Source organism: Heteronotia binoei, chromosome 5, assembly GCF_032191835.1.
Source record: "Heteronotia binoei isolate CCM8104 ecotype False Entrance Well chromosome 5, APGP_CSIRO_Hbin_v1, whole genome shotgun sequence".
In the NCBI taxonomy this organism is placed as follows: Eukaryota; Metazoa; Chordata; class Lepidosauria; order Squamata; family Gekkonidae; genus Heteronotia; species Heteronotia binoei.
The window spans coordinates 7,471,178-7,486,446 of record NC_083227.1 but is presented as its reverse complement, the minus strand read 5'-3'; the positions used below and the strand labels follow the sequence as shown (position 1 = coordinate 7,486,446).

At 47.9% G+C, this 15,269-nt stretch overlaps 2 protein-coding genes across 2 annotated transcripts in view; one reads left to right on the top strand and one right to left on the bottom strand.

The window, feature by feature from the left end:
* LOC132572129 (zinc finger protein OZF-like) overlaps nt 1-15,269 on the top strand; it is a 1,123,325-nt gene that overhangs the window by 184,662 nt on the left and 923,394 nt on the right. The window lies entirely within an intron of this gene.
* Nucleotides 1-15,269, bottom strand: part of LOC132570933 (zinc finger protein 420-like) — a 55,978-nt gene that overhangs the window by 12,473 nt on the left and 28,236 nt on the right. The window contains exons 5-6 of the mRNA XM_060237569.1: nt 12,557-13,526; nt 10,861-10,867 (exon numbers count right to left, since the gene is read on the bottom strand). Coding sequence (XP_060093552.1) covers nt 10,861-10,867; nt 12,557-13,526 — 977 coding nt within the window. The remainder of the gene's footprint in view (nt 1-10,860; nt 10,868-12,556; nt 13,527-15,269) is intronic.

Below are 15,269 nucleotides of genomic sequence, written 5' to 3'. Positions count from 1 at the left end.
GGCAGTCACCTCGGCCTCAAGGGTACGAACTTGTTCCCTGAGGACCAGGAGCTCCTTGCATCGAGCACACACCCAAGACTTCTGTCCTTTGGGCAGATAGTCATACATGTGACACTCAGTGCAAAACACTGGAAAGCCCCCAACCCCCTGCTGGCATTCTATCTTCATTGTATATATATATATATTAAAATATACAGTCCTCTTTAAATGCTGTTTAAGCGGCTCCCCTTCTGGCGGGTCAACTTACCTAAACTTACCTTATTGGGAACTTACCTTATTTGGAGAACAAGGAAGCCAGGGATCTGGGTTCCTGCTCCTTACAGAGCCCCTAGCCGAAGAGCCACAGGCCAAGAGCCCTTTAGCTCTCGCCCTTCGGCTCGCGCCAAAGGCTCGCGCCTTTGGCAAGGCGCAGCTTAAAATGCAAAGAGGTGGAGCAGGGCACTCCTCAGCAATCACTCTCAATCAGCAGCAATCACTCTCAATCTCTTTCACCCTTAAGGCAGTCAACCAAACAAAGAGCAGTTCCCCAGCTATCACACCTTAGAATTTTAGGCAGCCCCACAAACCTTAGAATGTAGTCCTTCAAAACTCAGAAATTCTCAGCAATTTCTCCAGCTGTCTCAGCTATCAGAGCTGCTCTGCTCTGCTCCTCCCAGACCTCTGTGAGATGTGCTCAGCCTTTGGCAAGGCGCAGCTTAAAATAGTTCTCCAGCATGACTTCCCTGTACAGAGCTCTTTGTCCCGGATCCAGCAGGGCCCACTCTGCCTCGATGAAAGAGATGGCCACCTCCTCAAAGGAAAATGGACCCTGAAAGAAAAAGAAGATTGCCTCCTCTTCAGAGATTCCACCCTGGAAGGGAGTCATCTGGGAAGGTACAGAAAAGAATGCTTGTGATGGGTAAATGCAACAGCATTCAAAGGATCTCTCTCACGGACCCCTTGTAGAAACAGAAGGAGCAAAAACTCCCCTGAGAAAGGAGGGACCCAGGCTGTGTCCCCCCTACTCTTCTCTCCTACCTGGATTGGAGGTGCAGCAGCTGTTCTCACACCTTGGAAAAGACAACGGCTCAACAGCATCTCTTCACTGCCTGTTCCTGAGACAAGGGAGGGAGGGAGTGTGTTTGCTTGTTTGTTTCCTGGTTCACACACACACTATTCTCAGGGTTGTGAAACCTTCCACTATGTACACTCAACTCGTTTTTAAAATACTTTATACTACATTCTGAGAGGCAGAAGAGAAGCACCAGGGAGCTACGAGCCTCAGGAATTATAAATACTGCCAATGTATTTCAGACTTCAGTCAGAGTTGTGTTTGCTCTACAAGGAGGGAAATGAGGAGTGGAAATGCAATAGCATGAGATAGCACCATCCTGTTGGACCAGCCATGACTAGAACAATTCTGGGGACTTTAGGGTCATGGGAATGAGCTTTCAGAGTTTCTCTGGGGCATGCTGAATTGGATATGTTTTATTTATTGTTACTGTAACGTTTTAATGTTGTAAGCCGCTCTGAGCCCGCCTTGCAGGACAGGGCGGGGTATAAATCGCAAATTAAATTTAAATTAAATCAGGTTTTCAGCCTGACACAACCTCAACATGACATCACATCTGTCCCAAGTCCCACCCAAAGACCCTCACCAAAGCAACTAGATGTGCTGGGCCCCATAGCCTGCCATCCCTACTCCACCCCCTGCTGCCCACAGCAGCCCCCCAGATGACCCTCCAAGCACAGGCACAGAAGGAAAATGTCCCCATTATTATTGGCCCCCAGGGAGTGGTTTCAGAGCTCTGCTCCCCCAGAAGGTGGAGGGTCCCTTTCGAAGTTTGCCTGCCTTCCCCTCTCCAGGGAATCTGAGACCTTTTAGGGAAGGAAGGTGAGAGATGAATTTTTAGTTATGGGATCAATGGTCCTCCAGGAGTTTGTCTGATCTTTTAGAGACATCACAGTGTGTGGATATTGAGTGCTACCAGTTAACTCTGTGTTGCTTATAGAAATCCGCATTTCCCCCGCCCTGACCTGACCTCTCTACCCATCACATTCACAGGCTCCCCAGGCACAAGGAGTCCTTACCACAGGAGAGGGCATCTTGGGCACGCTCCACCGCCTGCCCCCTCTGCCCCTGCTCCAAGGAAGCTCCTTCTGCCTCAGGGATTGCAGCTTCCATCTCCAAAGGTGGTCCCCGCATCTGAAACAGCAGCAAGGGGGAGGGGTAAGAGATGGAATGGAAAAGAGATCAAGGAATGGATCCTGCCCCACTCCCACACTCTGCACCCTCCTATCAGCAGTTCTGATGAGTTATCTGCAGGGGTCAGAAATTCTCTAGCAGAAGAGGCTCTGGGCAATTATCTGGCAAGGAAAATTTAAGATAAGGTCAGATATCATTACTTGAATTAGACCTGGAGGGAATCCCCTCACCTGCTCTGCCTGCCTCTTCTCCTCTGCCTGACTCAGGAGGAAACCTTCGGCCAGGGCCACCGCCTGGGAACTGGTCTCCGGCCCACATCCTCTGACCCAGCCCTGCATTTCCTGGGGCAGGAGAGTCAGGAACTGCTCCAGGATCACCAGGTCCAGGATCTGCTTCTTGGTGTGCCTCTCCGGCTTCAGCCACTGGCTGCAAAGTCCATGGAGCTGGCTGCAAACCTCTCGGGGCCCATCGGCCTCATGGTAGCGGAACTGCCGGAAACGTTGGCAACATACTTCTGAGGTCAGGGTGTTCTTAGCCAAGACCTCTGGCACAGCCCTTTCCCAGAATTCAACACCACTCCCCGCCGGGGTGGGATCGGGTCCTTTGCTTGCTGTCTTGCCAGTTCCAGTTAGAGGCCCATTGGTTTCATCGTAATGGAACAGCCGGAAGAGTTGGCAGTGGACCTCTGAGCTTATGGTGTCCTTAGCCAAGATCTCTGGCCCAGTCCTTTCCCAGAATTCAACATCACTTCCAGGTTGGATGGGATGTGGGCTTTTCCTTGCTCCTTTGCCAGTTTCAGGTCCTTCTGGGTCCTGCTCTTCCATCTCCTTCCCCTTCTCTTGGTTCACCTCTGTCTTTGAAAACATGCCTTCATTCACTGGGCTATGAAGAATGGCTTCTTCCTGAGGGGATGGAGAGAGACAGACAGTGTGTGCCTAAAAGAAAATACGCATACACACACACACAACCTCAACCCCCCCTCTCCTCCCCTCCCGAACCCCAAAATAAAAAGAAGCAAGGAATATACAACGAATTCATCCAGAGAATTGCCCTGGCTTGCAATTATCCCCTTCTCCCTCCCAAGATCTAAACGCTTCTCTCCCCCATAAGACTTACTTCCAAGGAGACCTCCCGGGATCCGGCTGCTGCAAGGCTTTCCCCTCCTCCCGCAGCTTCTCTGCACCCCTCCCAGTCCTCCTTCGCCCTGCAAATGCAAACCCCTCCCCTTCCCTGGGAAAAGCCCCCCCGTCTCCTACCCCCTCCTCACTCCTTGCTAGGCCTCTCTAGCAAGCATCTCAGTGTTTTTAACCCTCTCCGTGCTGCAGAGGAAGGAGAAAGGTGTCCTGGAGGAGCTTCAGCCGGGCTGCCGTCAGCCACGCCTTGTGCTGCTCAATGGGGCTGCTCGGGAGTAACTCTGCTGCAGGGGGTTGAGCTCCTCCCGGGTGTCCCGGGCTGCTCAGAGAAAGGAGGCTGCAGCTGGGTCCCTCCTCCTGAGTCCTCCCCCTCCTGGAATAAAGACCGTCAAACTCAATGGGGGTTGGGGGGAAGAAAAGGGGGCGGTTTAGTGATGACGGCACCAGGCTCTTCTTGGAATAGGCCATTTGGCATTTCTGTTGCCCCCCTGGAGAGAAAACCTCTCTGGGTCTCCTGGCCCTTCCTTGCAAGTCCAGGGAAATGCTGAGTTCTTGGGTTAGGGAACACAACCTCTTTCTTTCTAGGTTAATCCTACTGCCAGAATGCTTTCAGCTTCAAAGTGGGAAGACCCCCAAAAGCTCAAAGCAGGCTGAACTATGAAGGGATCAGGGTTGCAGAGCTGGTGGGGGGTAGCCAGGGGGCTGAAGGCGAAGGACCCCCGCCCTGGATTATCCCTCCCAAGGGACCCCAGGCTGCAAGACGGGGGGTTCTCCTCCCACAGGGTCTCTGCTGGACTGGCCAACCTCCTGGTGGGGCCCGGAGATCTCTCCAGTTCACAATTCATCCCCAAACTACAAAGTGCAGATCCTCTGGAGAAGACGGCTGCCTGCGGGGCTGCTTTTCCTCTAAGGCAGTATGTCTCCTGGAGGACCCTCCCCTCCTCGCTTACAAAACCATAGGAAAGATAAGATAAAACAATGCAAGATGCATGAGTCACCATGAGAGTCCACCATTTATTGGGATTTTTCATCCTTGGGGTCTCATGGTGACTCAGGCATCTTGCATTGTTTAATCTTATCTTTGCTGTTTTTGTAAGCATTTATTCGATTCTATGCGAATACATGCTTAGTGCTTTGAACTGTCTATATATTTTGAGGATTGATTAGTAAGCAAATTAGTTTTTCTGCATTAAGCTTTTGGAACTTTCCAAATATTCATGAATATTAAGTGTCACTAACTGATTATGATATTACCTGAACACAGGTCTCTCCAGCGTCTCAGCCTTACTGTGTTCCTCCCATTTGGTTTGCAACTTCCAGGGAGGGCCTGGAGATCTTCTGGAATAACAATGCTGCTCTCCAGAGACCACAGAGATCAGCCCCCCTGGGGGAAAGGGCGACTGCAGGGGGGGGGGGGACTCTGTGGTAACAAACCCCAATTGATGCCATCTCATGGTGACTCATGCATCTTGCATTGTTTCATCTTATCTTTGCTATGTTCTTGTGTTTATACAATTCTATGTAAATAGGTGCTTAGTGCTTTGAACTTTCTGAGTGTTCATAAATGTTGAGTGTTACTGATTATTACTATATTAACGGCACAGGGGTCTCTCCAGCGTCTCCTTCGTGGAACTCAGCAATCCTGTCCCAGTTGAGGCACAAATCCCATGGCAGCCCCCCTCCCCCTCCTTCCCAGGTCTCCTGCAAGGCCCTGCCAGGAGCACAACCCCAGTGGGGCCCAAAAGGAAACCAGCACCAGCAACAGGGGGGTGAAATGGACTCCCCCCCCCAAGCTAGGCTGGACTTCCCTTGAGTTTGCAAAAATTGCCCCATGTTTAATTAAGAGCTGTTAGGTATGTTGCTTTTAAAAGAAACTCTCTTTGGGAAATAGCTGGAATGGATTTTATAGTCACCGTTTGCACATTAAATAGTGATCCGTTTGCCATCTTCTGTCCAGAGCTTTCAGCAGCCCCTGTCAGACTTTTAAAGCTACCAGCTATAAAGATGCTTGGCTTCCTGCACCAAAGCTGACCCGTCTTTCCCCCAGTCTGGCCTCCTGCATGCAGCCTCTTTTGGACCACACCTGCTGTGCAGACAAGAGATGGGTCCCAGCGGAGGCTATGCCCAGGGACCAGGTGGCTTGACAGAAAGGGCAGAAGCAGGTAGACAGCCCAGGATGCAGTCACTCTAGAGCATCTTTAGCATGCTTATTAGAAGTATGTGAAGTTTAAACCCAGGCAGGTCACTGCTGAATGAGCGGGATAATAGGACACAGCTGTAATTAGACTCTTAATTCTGCACAGGGCAAGGAGGAGACCTACAAGTAGACTCCAGCTCTCAGCCATCCTACAGCACTGCAGAAATATCTGGAATATGGGCCTCGATCCCCTTAAACTGCCACCCTGTCTTGGAGCCCAAGCCGGGGCTCTCTGTGTCTTCAAGGCCAGAGGTTCACAACAAAGCAGCTCTCAGCAAAATAGAGGTTTATTAAATCCTTAAAGAACGATATGAGGCAAAATAATCTCTGTAGTCTAGCAGCATAAAAGAGGAAAGCTAACTTTTCTATCTAATACATTGGCACATGGTGTTAGATGGCAGAATCTGAAAAGTCTCAGCCTCAGAGTGGAGACCTAAGCGTTTCCTAGGTAGGTCTTCACTGCAATATGACCTTAGCATAGTCCGGGCCTCAGTCCAGCAAAATCATGAAGCTAGCAAGGCTTCTCTCTGGTCTCTAGATCTATGCCATCAGCCCATAGGACAGAATGGACTGCATTATGTCCTACAAGCCCATAGGACAGAATGGAGTCCATTCCATCATACGAGTCCACTGTACCCTAATTTGAATAGAAAGCGTGAAGAGTATTTGAGGTTGGAACGGGGGCCTGATATAGGACCAGTCTGATTATCTGCTGTTGTTGAACTGGCCCCTCCCTGCTATGAAAGAACATTCCTTTTGTGTCAGTTGATGAGAAGTGCTACTGTTTGTCTCATGAACTTGTCTCTCACAGTTTACTGTTTGCTTCGCAGCAGCAGTTATAGGTGGTGGAGGCCGGGGGGGGGGGGAATGGACTGTCCCGAGCTTCCTACACTGGGCCCTGAGGAGAGGCAGTAGTGATCAGTAAGCCCCCAGGAGAACATGTCAGCAGAGAACTGTCTCCCTCAGAGGTCAGGGGCTGTCTGGTGGGGTTCGCACCTGATGGGGCTGGCGGTGGGTGGAAGAAAGCAGAATCAACCAGTGGCATGCCAGAGACATTGTGTGAGCCAATCCTGTGTAGCCCACATCCAACCAATGGAAATCCTCAGATTTGCCACCACAGTAGGGCTTTGATGGTCTAAAGGTTGCACAGGACGGAGAGAGCTGACAAGGAGAACTTTCCCCCCTCTCTCAAATCACTAGAAGCATCCAATGAAGCTGACCGCAGTAGATTCAAGATGGACAAGAGGAAATAGTTTTTATACAGTGATCTTGTGCCAAAAGATGTAGTGACGGCCACAGGTATAGACAGCTTTAAAAGGGGATTACATAGATTCATGGAGGAGAGGTCTAATAATGGCTACTAGGCAGCGTGATTAAAGGGAACTTCCATGTTCAGACACAGTCAGCCTTTGAATCCTGGGGTGCCAAGAGGCAGTATCAAAGGAAAACCTCAGAAGCAATTGCCTCAACGACGAGAGGATTGCCGTGGATGGCCAGCCCTTCCCCCATGTGAAAATGCAGTTTTCAACCAGCTGCTGCAACACCTGGCTCCTTGGCACTCCATCCCCTTGCAAAGGACCCTAAGATGGCCCACCAAGCACAACAGTCAAGGCTCTCCCTTGCAGTTCAAGGCAGCTTGCAATAATAAACATTGCCAGATGAAGTTCAAAGTACAGCGACAAGCGTCATAATTATCCCCCTGGCTCCCTTCAGAGATAACTGAAATCCAACCCCCTCCGCCTCCATAAAAGCCCTGGCAAACCAGCAGACCTTGTAGCCCCTCCTGAAGATCTCTGAGGTGGGATCCACGCCCACTTCTTCAGGAAGACCCACCCACAGAGGCAGAGCAAGGATGCAAAAGGTCCGGGCCCAGATAACTGGCAGAGGGGCTGTGTGTGCCAAAACATCAGCATTTTGGTTCTTGTGAGAACGCTTATGAGCTCCTCTATGATTTTGGTGTGCTGATTCAGCTATCCAAATTGAAGGGGACTTTCCCTTTTGGTGACTCCCTTCTCCAAACCACGTGACTCTGGGGAGAGAGTGAACTGTGCCTTTGGCGATCCCGTCCATGGAGTTGTGTGGCTTGGAGAACATAAGAACATAAGAGAAGCCATGTTGGATCAGGCCAATGACCCATCCAGTCCAACACTCTGTCACACAGTGGCCAAATTTTTTAAATATATATACACACACACACACACACTGTGGCTAATAGCCACTGATGGACCTCTGCTCCATATTTTTATCTAAACCCCTCTTGAAGGTGGCCATGCTTGTGGCTGCCACCACCTCCTGTGGCAGTGAATTCCACATGTTAATCACCCTTTGGGTGAAGAAGTACTTCCTTTTATCCGTTTTAACCTGTCTGCTCAGCAATTTCATCGAATGCCCATGAGTTCTTGTATTGTGAGAAAGGGAGAAAAGTACCTCTTTCTCTACTTTCTCCATCCCATGCGTTACCTTGTAAACCACTATCATGTCACCCCGCAGTCGACGTTTCTCCAAGCTAAAGAGTCCCAAGCGTTTCAACCTTTCTTTATAGGGAAAGTGTTCCAGCCCTTTAATCATTCTAGTTGCCCTTCTCTGGATTTCCTCCAATGCTATAATATCCTTTTTGAGGTGCGGTGACCAGAACTGCACACAGTACTCCAAATGAGACCGCACCATCGATTTACACAGGGGCATTATGATACTGGCTGATTTGTTTTCAATTCCCTTCCTAATAATTCCCAGCATGGCGTTGGCCTTTTTTATTGCAAACGCACACTGTCTTGACATTTTCAGTGAGTTATCTACCACGACCCCAAGATCTCTCTCTTGGTCAGTCTCTGCCAGTTCACACCCCATCAACTTGTATTTGTAGCTGGGATTCTTGGCCCCAATGTGCATTACTTTGCACTTGGCCACATTGAACTGCATCTGCCACGTTGACGCCCACTCACCCAGCCTCAACAGGTCCCTTTGGAGTTCCTCACAATCTTCTCTGGTTCTCACCACCCTGAACAATTTAGTGTCATCCGCAAACTTGGCAGTCCCGTCCATGGAGTTGTGTGGCTTGGCAAAGGAAGGGATTGAGAGGGACAGTCCCTCCAAGTGCCTTTGCACCACCCCCTCCATTGGGAAAAATGGAGGAAGAGGGCACCTTCTTTAGGTCCCATAAATTGGATTCCTGGTCCAGCCTTTTGTACACTTGGCAGAGGGGGCCTGAGGAGAGGCACAAGCATGATGGAGCAAATTTGGTACCAATTATTTTTAAAAACAGCCCCCCCTCAGATATCCCTGAATCAATTCTCAATCATATCTTATGGGGCCCATTGAACTTTCTGAGTTCTTTGGTTAGGGAACGCAATCTTTTTCTTTCAGCCCAAAGTAATCCTACTGCCAGAATGCTTTCGGCTTCGAAGGACCCCAAAAAGCTCACAGCAGACAGAAGTAGGGAGGGAACACAGTTGAGAAATGCCTCTCTAGAACTGCTCCTCAGATAAAAGAGTTGTAAATTAAGGATGCCGGCTGGTTACAGTAGATCTACACCAGCAGCAGAGAGGCTGTAGGTGTCTGTTACCTTAAAAAGTTTCTGGGATCTGGGAAAGGAACTGTTTTCGCCAGATTTCAAGATGTCAGCGTTAGATTGGCAGATAACCTGAAGCAGCGAGTTCCACAGAGGAGGGTGTCGTGGGAATTATTTTTTGTACACCTTGTACCCTCAGTAACCCAAACAACCCATAGTTATCAGAAGGCTAATACATATGAATGAATAATAATAAGAATTGCAGATTTATACCCCTCCCTTCTCCCTGAATCAGAGATTCAGAGCAGCTTACAATCTCCTATATCTTCTTTCCCCACAACAGACACCCTGTGAGGTGGGTGGGGCTGGAGAGGGCTCTCACAGCAGCTGCCCTTTCAAGGACAACCTCAGCCAGAGCTATGGCTGACCCAAGGCCATTCCAACAGGTGCAAATGGAGGAGTGGGGAATCAAACAGAGTCCACGCTGTTAACCACTACATCAAACTTTTGTTACACTCCACAAAGAAGCCTTAAAATATATGGATAGAAAAGCAAAACAGTTTAGATACCATTAGTACATTTCACAATACAGTTAAAGAAGATAGTCAAGCACAAAGCATAGTTCTACAGTAAAGCAGAGAGCATGATGAAAAATCTAAGGCCCAACAGGGACTTCACCTATCTACATTTTCCTGGTTAGAATCTAAGTCCCAAGTCCCATTTAGAAAGGCATGACCAGCATAGAGACCGTCTCCTGTCTCTAGTGCAGTTCAGTCCCCTTCCATGGCTCAACCACCAGAGACCCCTGTCTCTATCCACGACAGGCCCCTTCTGCTCAAAATTTCACGGTTTATAAAGGTCCCCCCCCCTCCCCAGAACCATAAATCATAAAGTTGGAAGGGACCTCCAGGGTCATCTAGTCCAGCCCCCTGCACAATGTGCAGGAAACTCACAAATACTTCTCCCTAAATTCACAAGATCTTCATCGCTGTCAGATGGCCATCTAGCCTCTGTTTAAAAACCTCCAAGGAAGGAGAGCCCACCACCTCCCGAGGAAGCCTTTTCCACTGAGGAACCGCTCTAACGGTCAGGAAGTTCTTCCTAATGTTGAGCCAGAAACTCTTTTGATTTAATTTCAACCCATTGGTTCTGGTCCTACCTTCTGGGGCTACAGAAAACAATTCCACCCCATCCTCTATAGGACAGCCCTTCAAATACTTGAAGATGGTGATCATATCACCTCTCAGCTGCCTCCTCTCCAGGCTAAACATCCCCTTTATCACTTATCTCTGCTTCTTCGTCATCTTATCATATATGTCAAACTACATTCCAAACTCTGCAGCTGCATCTTACAGATGGCAAGTTGTCTTTTCCCTATTCAGTTCCTGCTTATACCATATAAGGCTCATACCATGTAAGTCTTTTCCTGTCCTGAGACAGCCTTCACCTTTCACACACTTTCTCTACTGACCTAGATCCTCAGCCTGAGCTGTTGGCACTATGAATGCTTGAACCCTTGATGGCCAATTTTCATAAAGAGCTCTTGCAGCCAATTTCATAAGAGAGGGCCAACCCAACCGAAATCCTGTCACAGAGGGGAACCACTAAAAGCGCCCTTCCTCCTTGGTGTAACCACGTTCTCAGCCGTTCTGAACTGGCAACACCAGGTCCTTTGGAGGACCTTATCAGGACCAGCGATAAGAAATTTCCACTCTTCTGTTCATTCTCTGAGGAACACGAACGTTAGATTTGTGCCTCAGGTTATTTGTGCCAGATTCAGAGCATTGATGAGATTCCTCCCTTGGGTGGACTCTTTGATTCTAAAAGAGAGATCAACTGATTTTCTGACCTGGAGATCCCATGGCCCATCCTTTCCCCCCTTTTTCTATTGGATCTTTTTGGGATTTTGAACATGGCTGGGGCTCTTTCCACAGTCAGAGTACTTACAATGTTTCTTTCTGATTAGGGTAAGGATTCTTCTGTACATTCAAGTCTTTTACAGCAGTTGGTCTCTTTTCAATACTTGTTATGGTCTGTGGTCGTCTTTCAGGTATGAAATAGGAGAAAAGCTCTTTTTACAAGCAAAGAAGTTGCATGGATCCTCCTTATGTGGGTTCCTTGATACAGTAGAATACCGCTATGACTGAATCTCTTTCAGACATTAAAATTGTGTCTTCCCTGTGTGGGATCTCAGTTGCCATCAAAGAGTGCTTCTGCAACAGCATCTCTCTTCACAGTCTGAGAATTCAAAAGATTTCTCCCCTGTATGAGTTTTGAAAATAGTCACACTGACTGAATTTCTTTTCACAATCTGAGTGCTCCAACATTTTCTCCTCATGCGCGGGTTCTTTGATGCAGTTGAAGAGTGCCACTCTAACTGAATCTTCTCTCACACTTCGAGCACTCAAAAGGTTTCTCCTGTTTGGATTCTTCAATGCAGTGGTCTAGCCTTCTGGGGCCTGTCCCATTCCCTGCTCCCCTTGCCCTCATCGGACCCTCTGGGATGACAGCTGCCACTGTGGTAACAGAGGCTGACGGGGCAACACCTCATCAGCAAGTTCAGTGGGGGTGGGGTGGGGGTAGTGTTATGCTTGGACCCCTCCTCCTTGAAGAACTAGTCTGGTACCTTGGACAAGCTAATGCAGGCAATCTTCTTTCTCAACATCTCACAGGGTCATTCCTCTAGACTTTTACTTGATCTGCAAACAGGATCAAAATAGATCATACAATCACACGGAATGTGTGTCATCAAATACTGACCAGAGGCTTGTCTGGGAAAAGTGATCCTAAAGGTGCAAAGGTCTGTTTTTTGGCATTTCTCTTCCTTCTTTTAAATCCATCAGTGCCAAAGATTAAGTTCCAGAAAAGGCAGTGCAACTCACTCATTCCCCTACCTTGCCTGACTTCCCTTTACCTGGTTTATCCTTTATGAGGCAATACCATTTTAATCCCATAACACCCGTTTGTAATAGTTCTCTTGTCCTATTAGAGGTCACCAAACAAAATAAGACATTTTCACATGAACGTTACGTTGCATTCGCAACCCATAGGAAAGCTACGCAGTTTCCCTGGTTCAAATGCATTGTTTCATTCACACTATCGCAGCAATGTTCTAGAAGCAATCGCGTTATTGCTCAAAGTTATATCCACCTTCCTCTGTCCAAGAGAGAGTGCATCTGTTTGGCAGACCACTGGCTTACACCTCCAGCCACAATTATTAAAAAACCGTCTCGTTAATTAAGGCTTCATTTATTGAGATTACTACTGAGGGGAAAATCCTCGTAAACATGGGTGGAGATCCTGCTTGTTACCCCCTCTCGCATTGACTAGGTCTCCTAGGTAATTAGCCCAACAAACTCAGGAGTCCGTCACAATCACTTAGGGTAACAGGAGAGTGGTCTCATTTGGTCTATCACTAAAAGCCTCAGTTGGGACCATTTACGAGTCCGGGTGCGGCAAGCCAGGGCGGGATACTGAGCATTCAAAAGGTTTCTCCCCTCTATGGGTTCTCTGATGTTTTTTAAGATTGCCACTCGTACTAAATCTCTTTCCACACTCTGAGCATTCAAAAGGCTTCTCCCCTGTGTGGGTTCTCTGATGCTCTTGAAGATCGCCACTCCGATTGCATCTCTTTCCACACTCTGAGCATTCAAAAGGCTTTTCCCCTGTGTGGATTCTCTGATGCGTTTGAAGACTGCCACTCTGACTGAATCTCTTTCCACACACTGAGCATTCAAAAGGCTTCTCCCCTGTGTGGGTTCTCTGATGCTTTTGAAGACTGCCACTCTGACTGAATCTCTTTCCACAATCTGAGCATTCAAAAGGCTTCTCCCCTGTGTGGGTTCTTTGATGCATTTGAAGACTGCCACTCTGACTGAATCTCTTTCCACACTCTGAGCATTCAAAAGGCTTCTCCCCTGTGTGGGTTCTTTGATGCATTTGAAGACTGCCACTCTCACTGCATCTCTTTCCACACACTGAACATTCAAAAGGCTTCTCCCCTGTGTGGGTTCTCTGATGTGTTTGAAGACTGCCACTCTGAATGAATCTCTTCCCACACTCTGAGCATTTAAAAGGTTTCTCTCCTGTGTGGATTCTCTGATGCTTTTGAAGACTTCCGCTCCACACGAATCTCTTTCCACACTCCAAGCATTCAAAAGGCTTCTCCCCTTTGTGGATTCTCTGATGTGTTTGAAGACTGGCACTCCACATGAATTTCGTTCCACACTCTGAGCACTCAAAAGGCTTCTCCCCTGTGTGGGTTCTCTGATGCTGTTGAAGGTAGCTACTCTGATTGAATCGCTGTCCACACTCTGAGCATTTAAAAGGCTTCTCCTGTGTGTGGGTTCTCTGATGACGATAAAGATTGCTACTTTGACAGAATCTTTTTTCACACTCTGAGCATTCAAAAGGTTTCTTTCCTATGTGGGTTCTCTGATGATATTGAAGATGGCCACTCATACTAAATCTCTTTCCACACTCTGAGCATTTAAAAGGCTTCTCCTGTGTGTGGGTTCTCTGATGCCTTTGAAGATGGCCACTCATACTAAATGTCTTTCCACACGCTGAGCATTCAAAATGTTGCTCCCCTGTGTGGGTTATCTGATGATGCTGAAGACTGCTGCTTGTACTGAATCTCTTTCCACAATCTGAGCATTCAAAAGGCTGATGAACTTCATCACCCTCCACATTCCTCTGATCATCCTTTGCTGAAATATAAAGGGAGATTCTGTTAGCACTTGGGAAGGCTGCTAAGATCCAAAAGCGTCTATGGGATTGCAGGAGGAAAGGACTGATGGCCCTTTGGCTTCATCCAGCTGGACTGATCTTAACCACCCTCCACCTTCCCCCAAGAATATCTGGTATTTAAGGATACCTCCCCCACCCCTGAAGAACTTCAGGTTAACTCTTGCCCAGAAGGAGCTTCTGAGCCTCCAGATTAAGGCCTCCCTCCCTTCCTACCCACCGACCTATAGGATTGTACCAAACTAAATGTAGTACAGAAGGAAATCAGGAATCCGGTATGGGTATTTCTGGTGTGTTCCCTTGACATAATAATAGTAAAGGTCACTCACTCTGAACAAGCACGTTTGGGAAGGAAATATGCTCTTGGGATCCTCTAGAAGAACTCTGGAACCTTTCTTCGAATGCAAGGCCGTTCTCTTTCTCCACCATAGTTTCTCTTATACTTCTGGCTTCTTTTGCGGAGATGGAGGGAGACAGAGAGAGAGAAAGTGATCATTCTTAACATGGGGAAGGAAAGAAATAAAAAAGTAAAAATTCTTTTTGAAGGTCAGCACCACAGTCTAGACCAAAGCCCAGAATCTGAACCAATATTTGTGGAATGTCTCTGTGAGGCAAAGAATCCTCGTTCTCCGAAGGGGTACAGAGATTATTAAGTGGTCTGGTGTGACTTGTGGGTGTTCATAATTTGAGTCTGCCTGCAGCTAACATCATTTTTTTCAAGGCCAGTTCCCAGGATGTGGTCCTTGGTTAACTGTGAGAACCTGTATCCAGTTCTGCAAGCAGGAGGAGGAGGAGGAGGGGATGAGGATGCTGCTGACATTCTCCGGAAACTTTCATCCAGCAGGACCCTTAATTGGATCACTAGTGCCAGTTGACCCTAAAGAGGCAGAAACTATAATATGGGAATAGAGGAGAGGGAAGCCAGGCTAACTGTATGCTCATGCCAGGCTAGTACACCTTGAGATTTTCTTGATGCATCATGATGAATAGTTCTCCCTAGAGTAACTTAGGCTACAGTTGGAATTCTTATGCTGCAACAAGAGATGCCATCTAAGTACTTCATATTTTAGTTAGAACTGCTAGCTTTTCTTCCGTTTCTGTTGCTGAGCTGCAGAATCTGTGTTGCTTAGTGATCTCTGATATTAAACCCGTCATAAACCTTAATAAATATTTTAAAAAGGGTCTACTTTGCTTGTGTGAACCCAGTGAGTTGGTGTGATTCTAGGATTGTAACAGAGGCTAGATGGCCATCATCAGACCCCAATGCTGATTCTGTTAGGCGTATTGTGAGATGAAGGGCAGGAGGGGTTGCATCAGTGCTTAGTTCTCATGGCGCCTTCTTACATGCCCAGGGAAATGCGATTGCCACTTTGGGGTCAGAAAAGAACTTCCTCCAGGACAGTTTAGGCAAGGTTGCTGGAGGGGTTTTTGCCATCTTCTGGCCATGCAGCAGTTGTGAATTTCCTGCATTTTGTGATTTTAGACGACCCTAGATGTCAG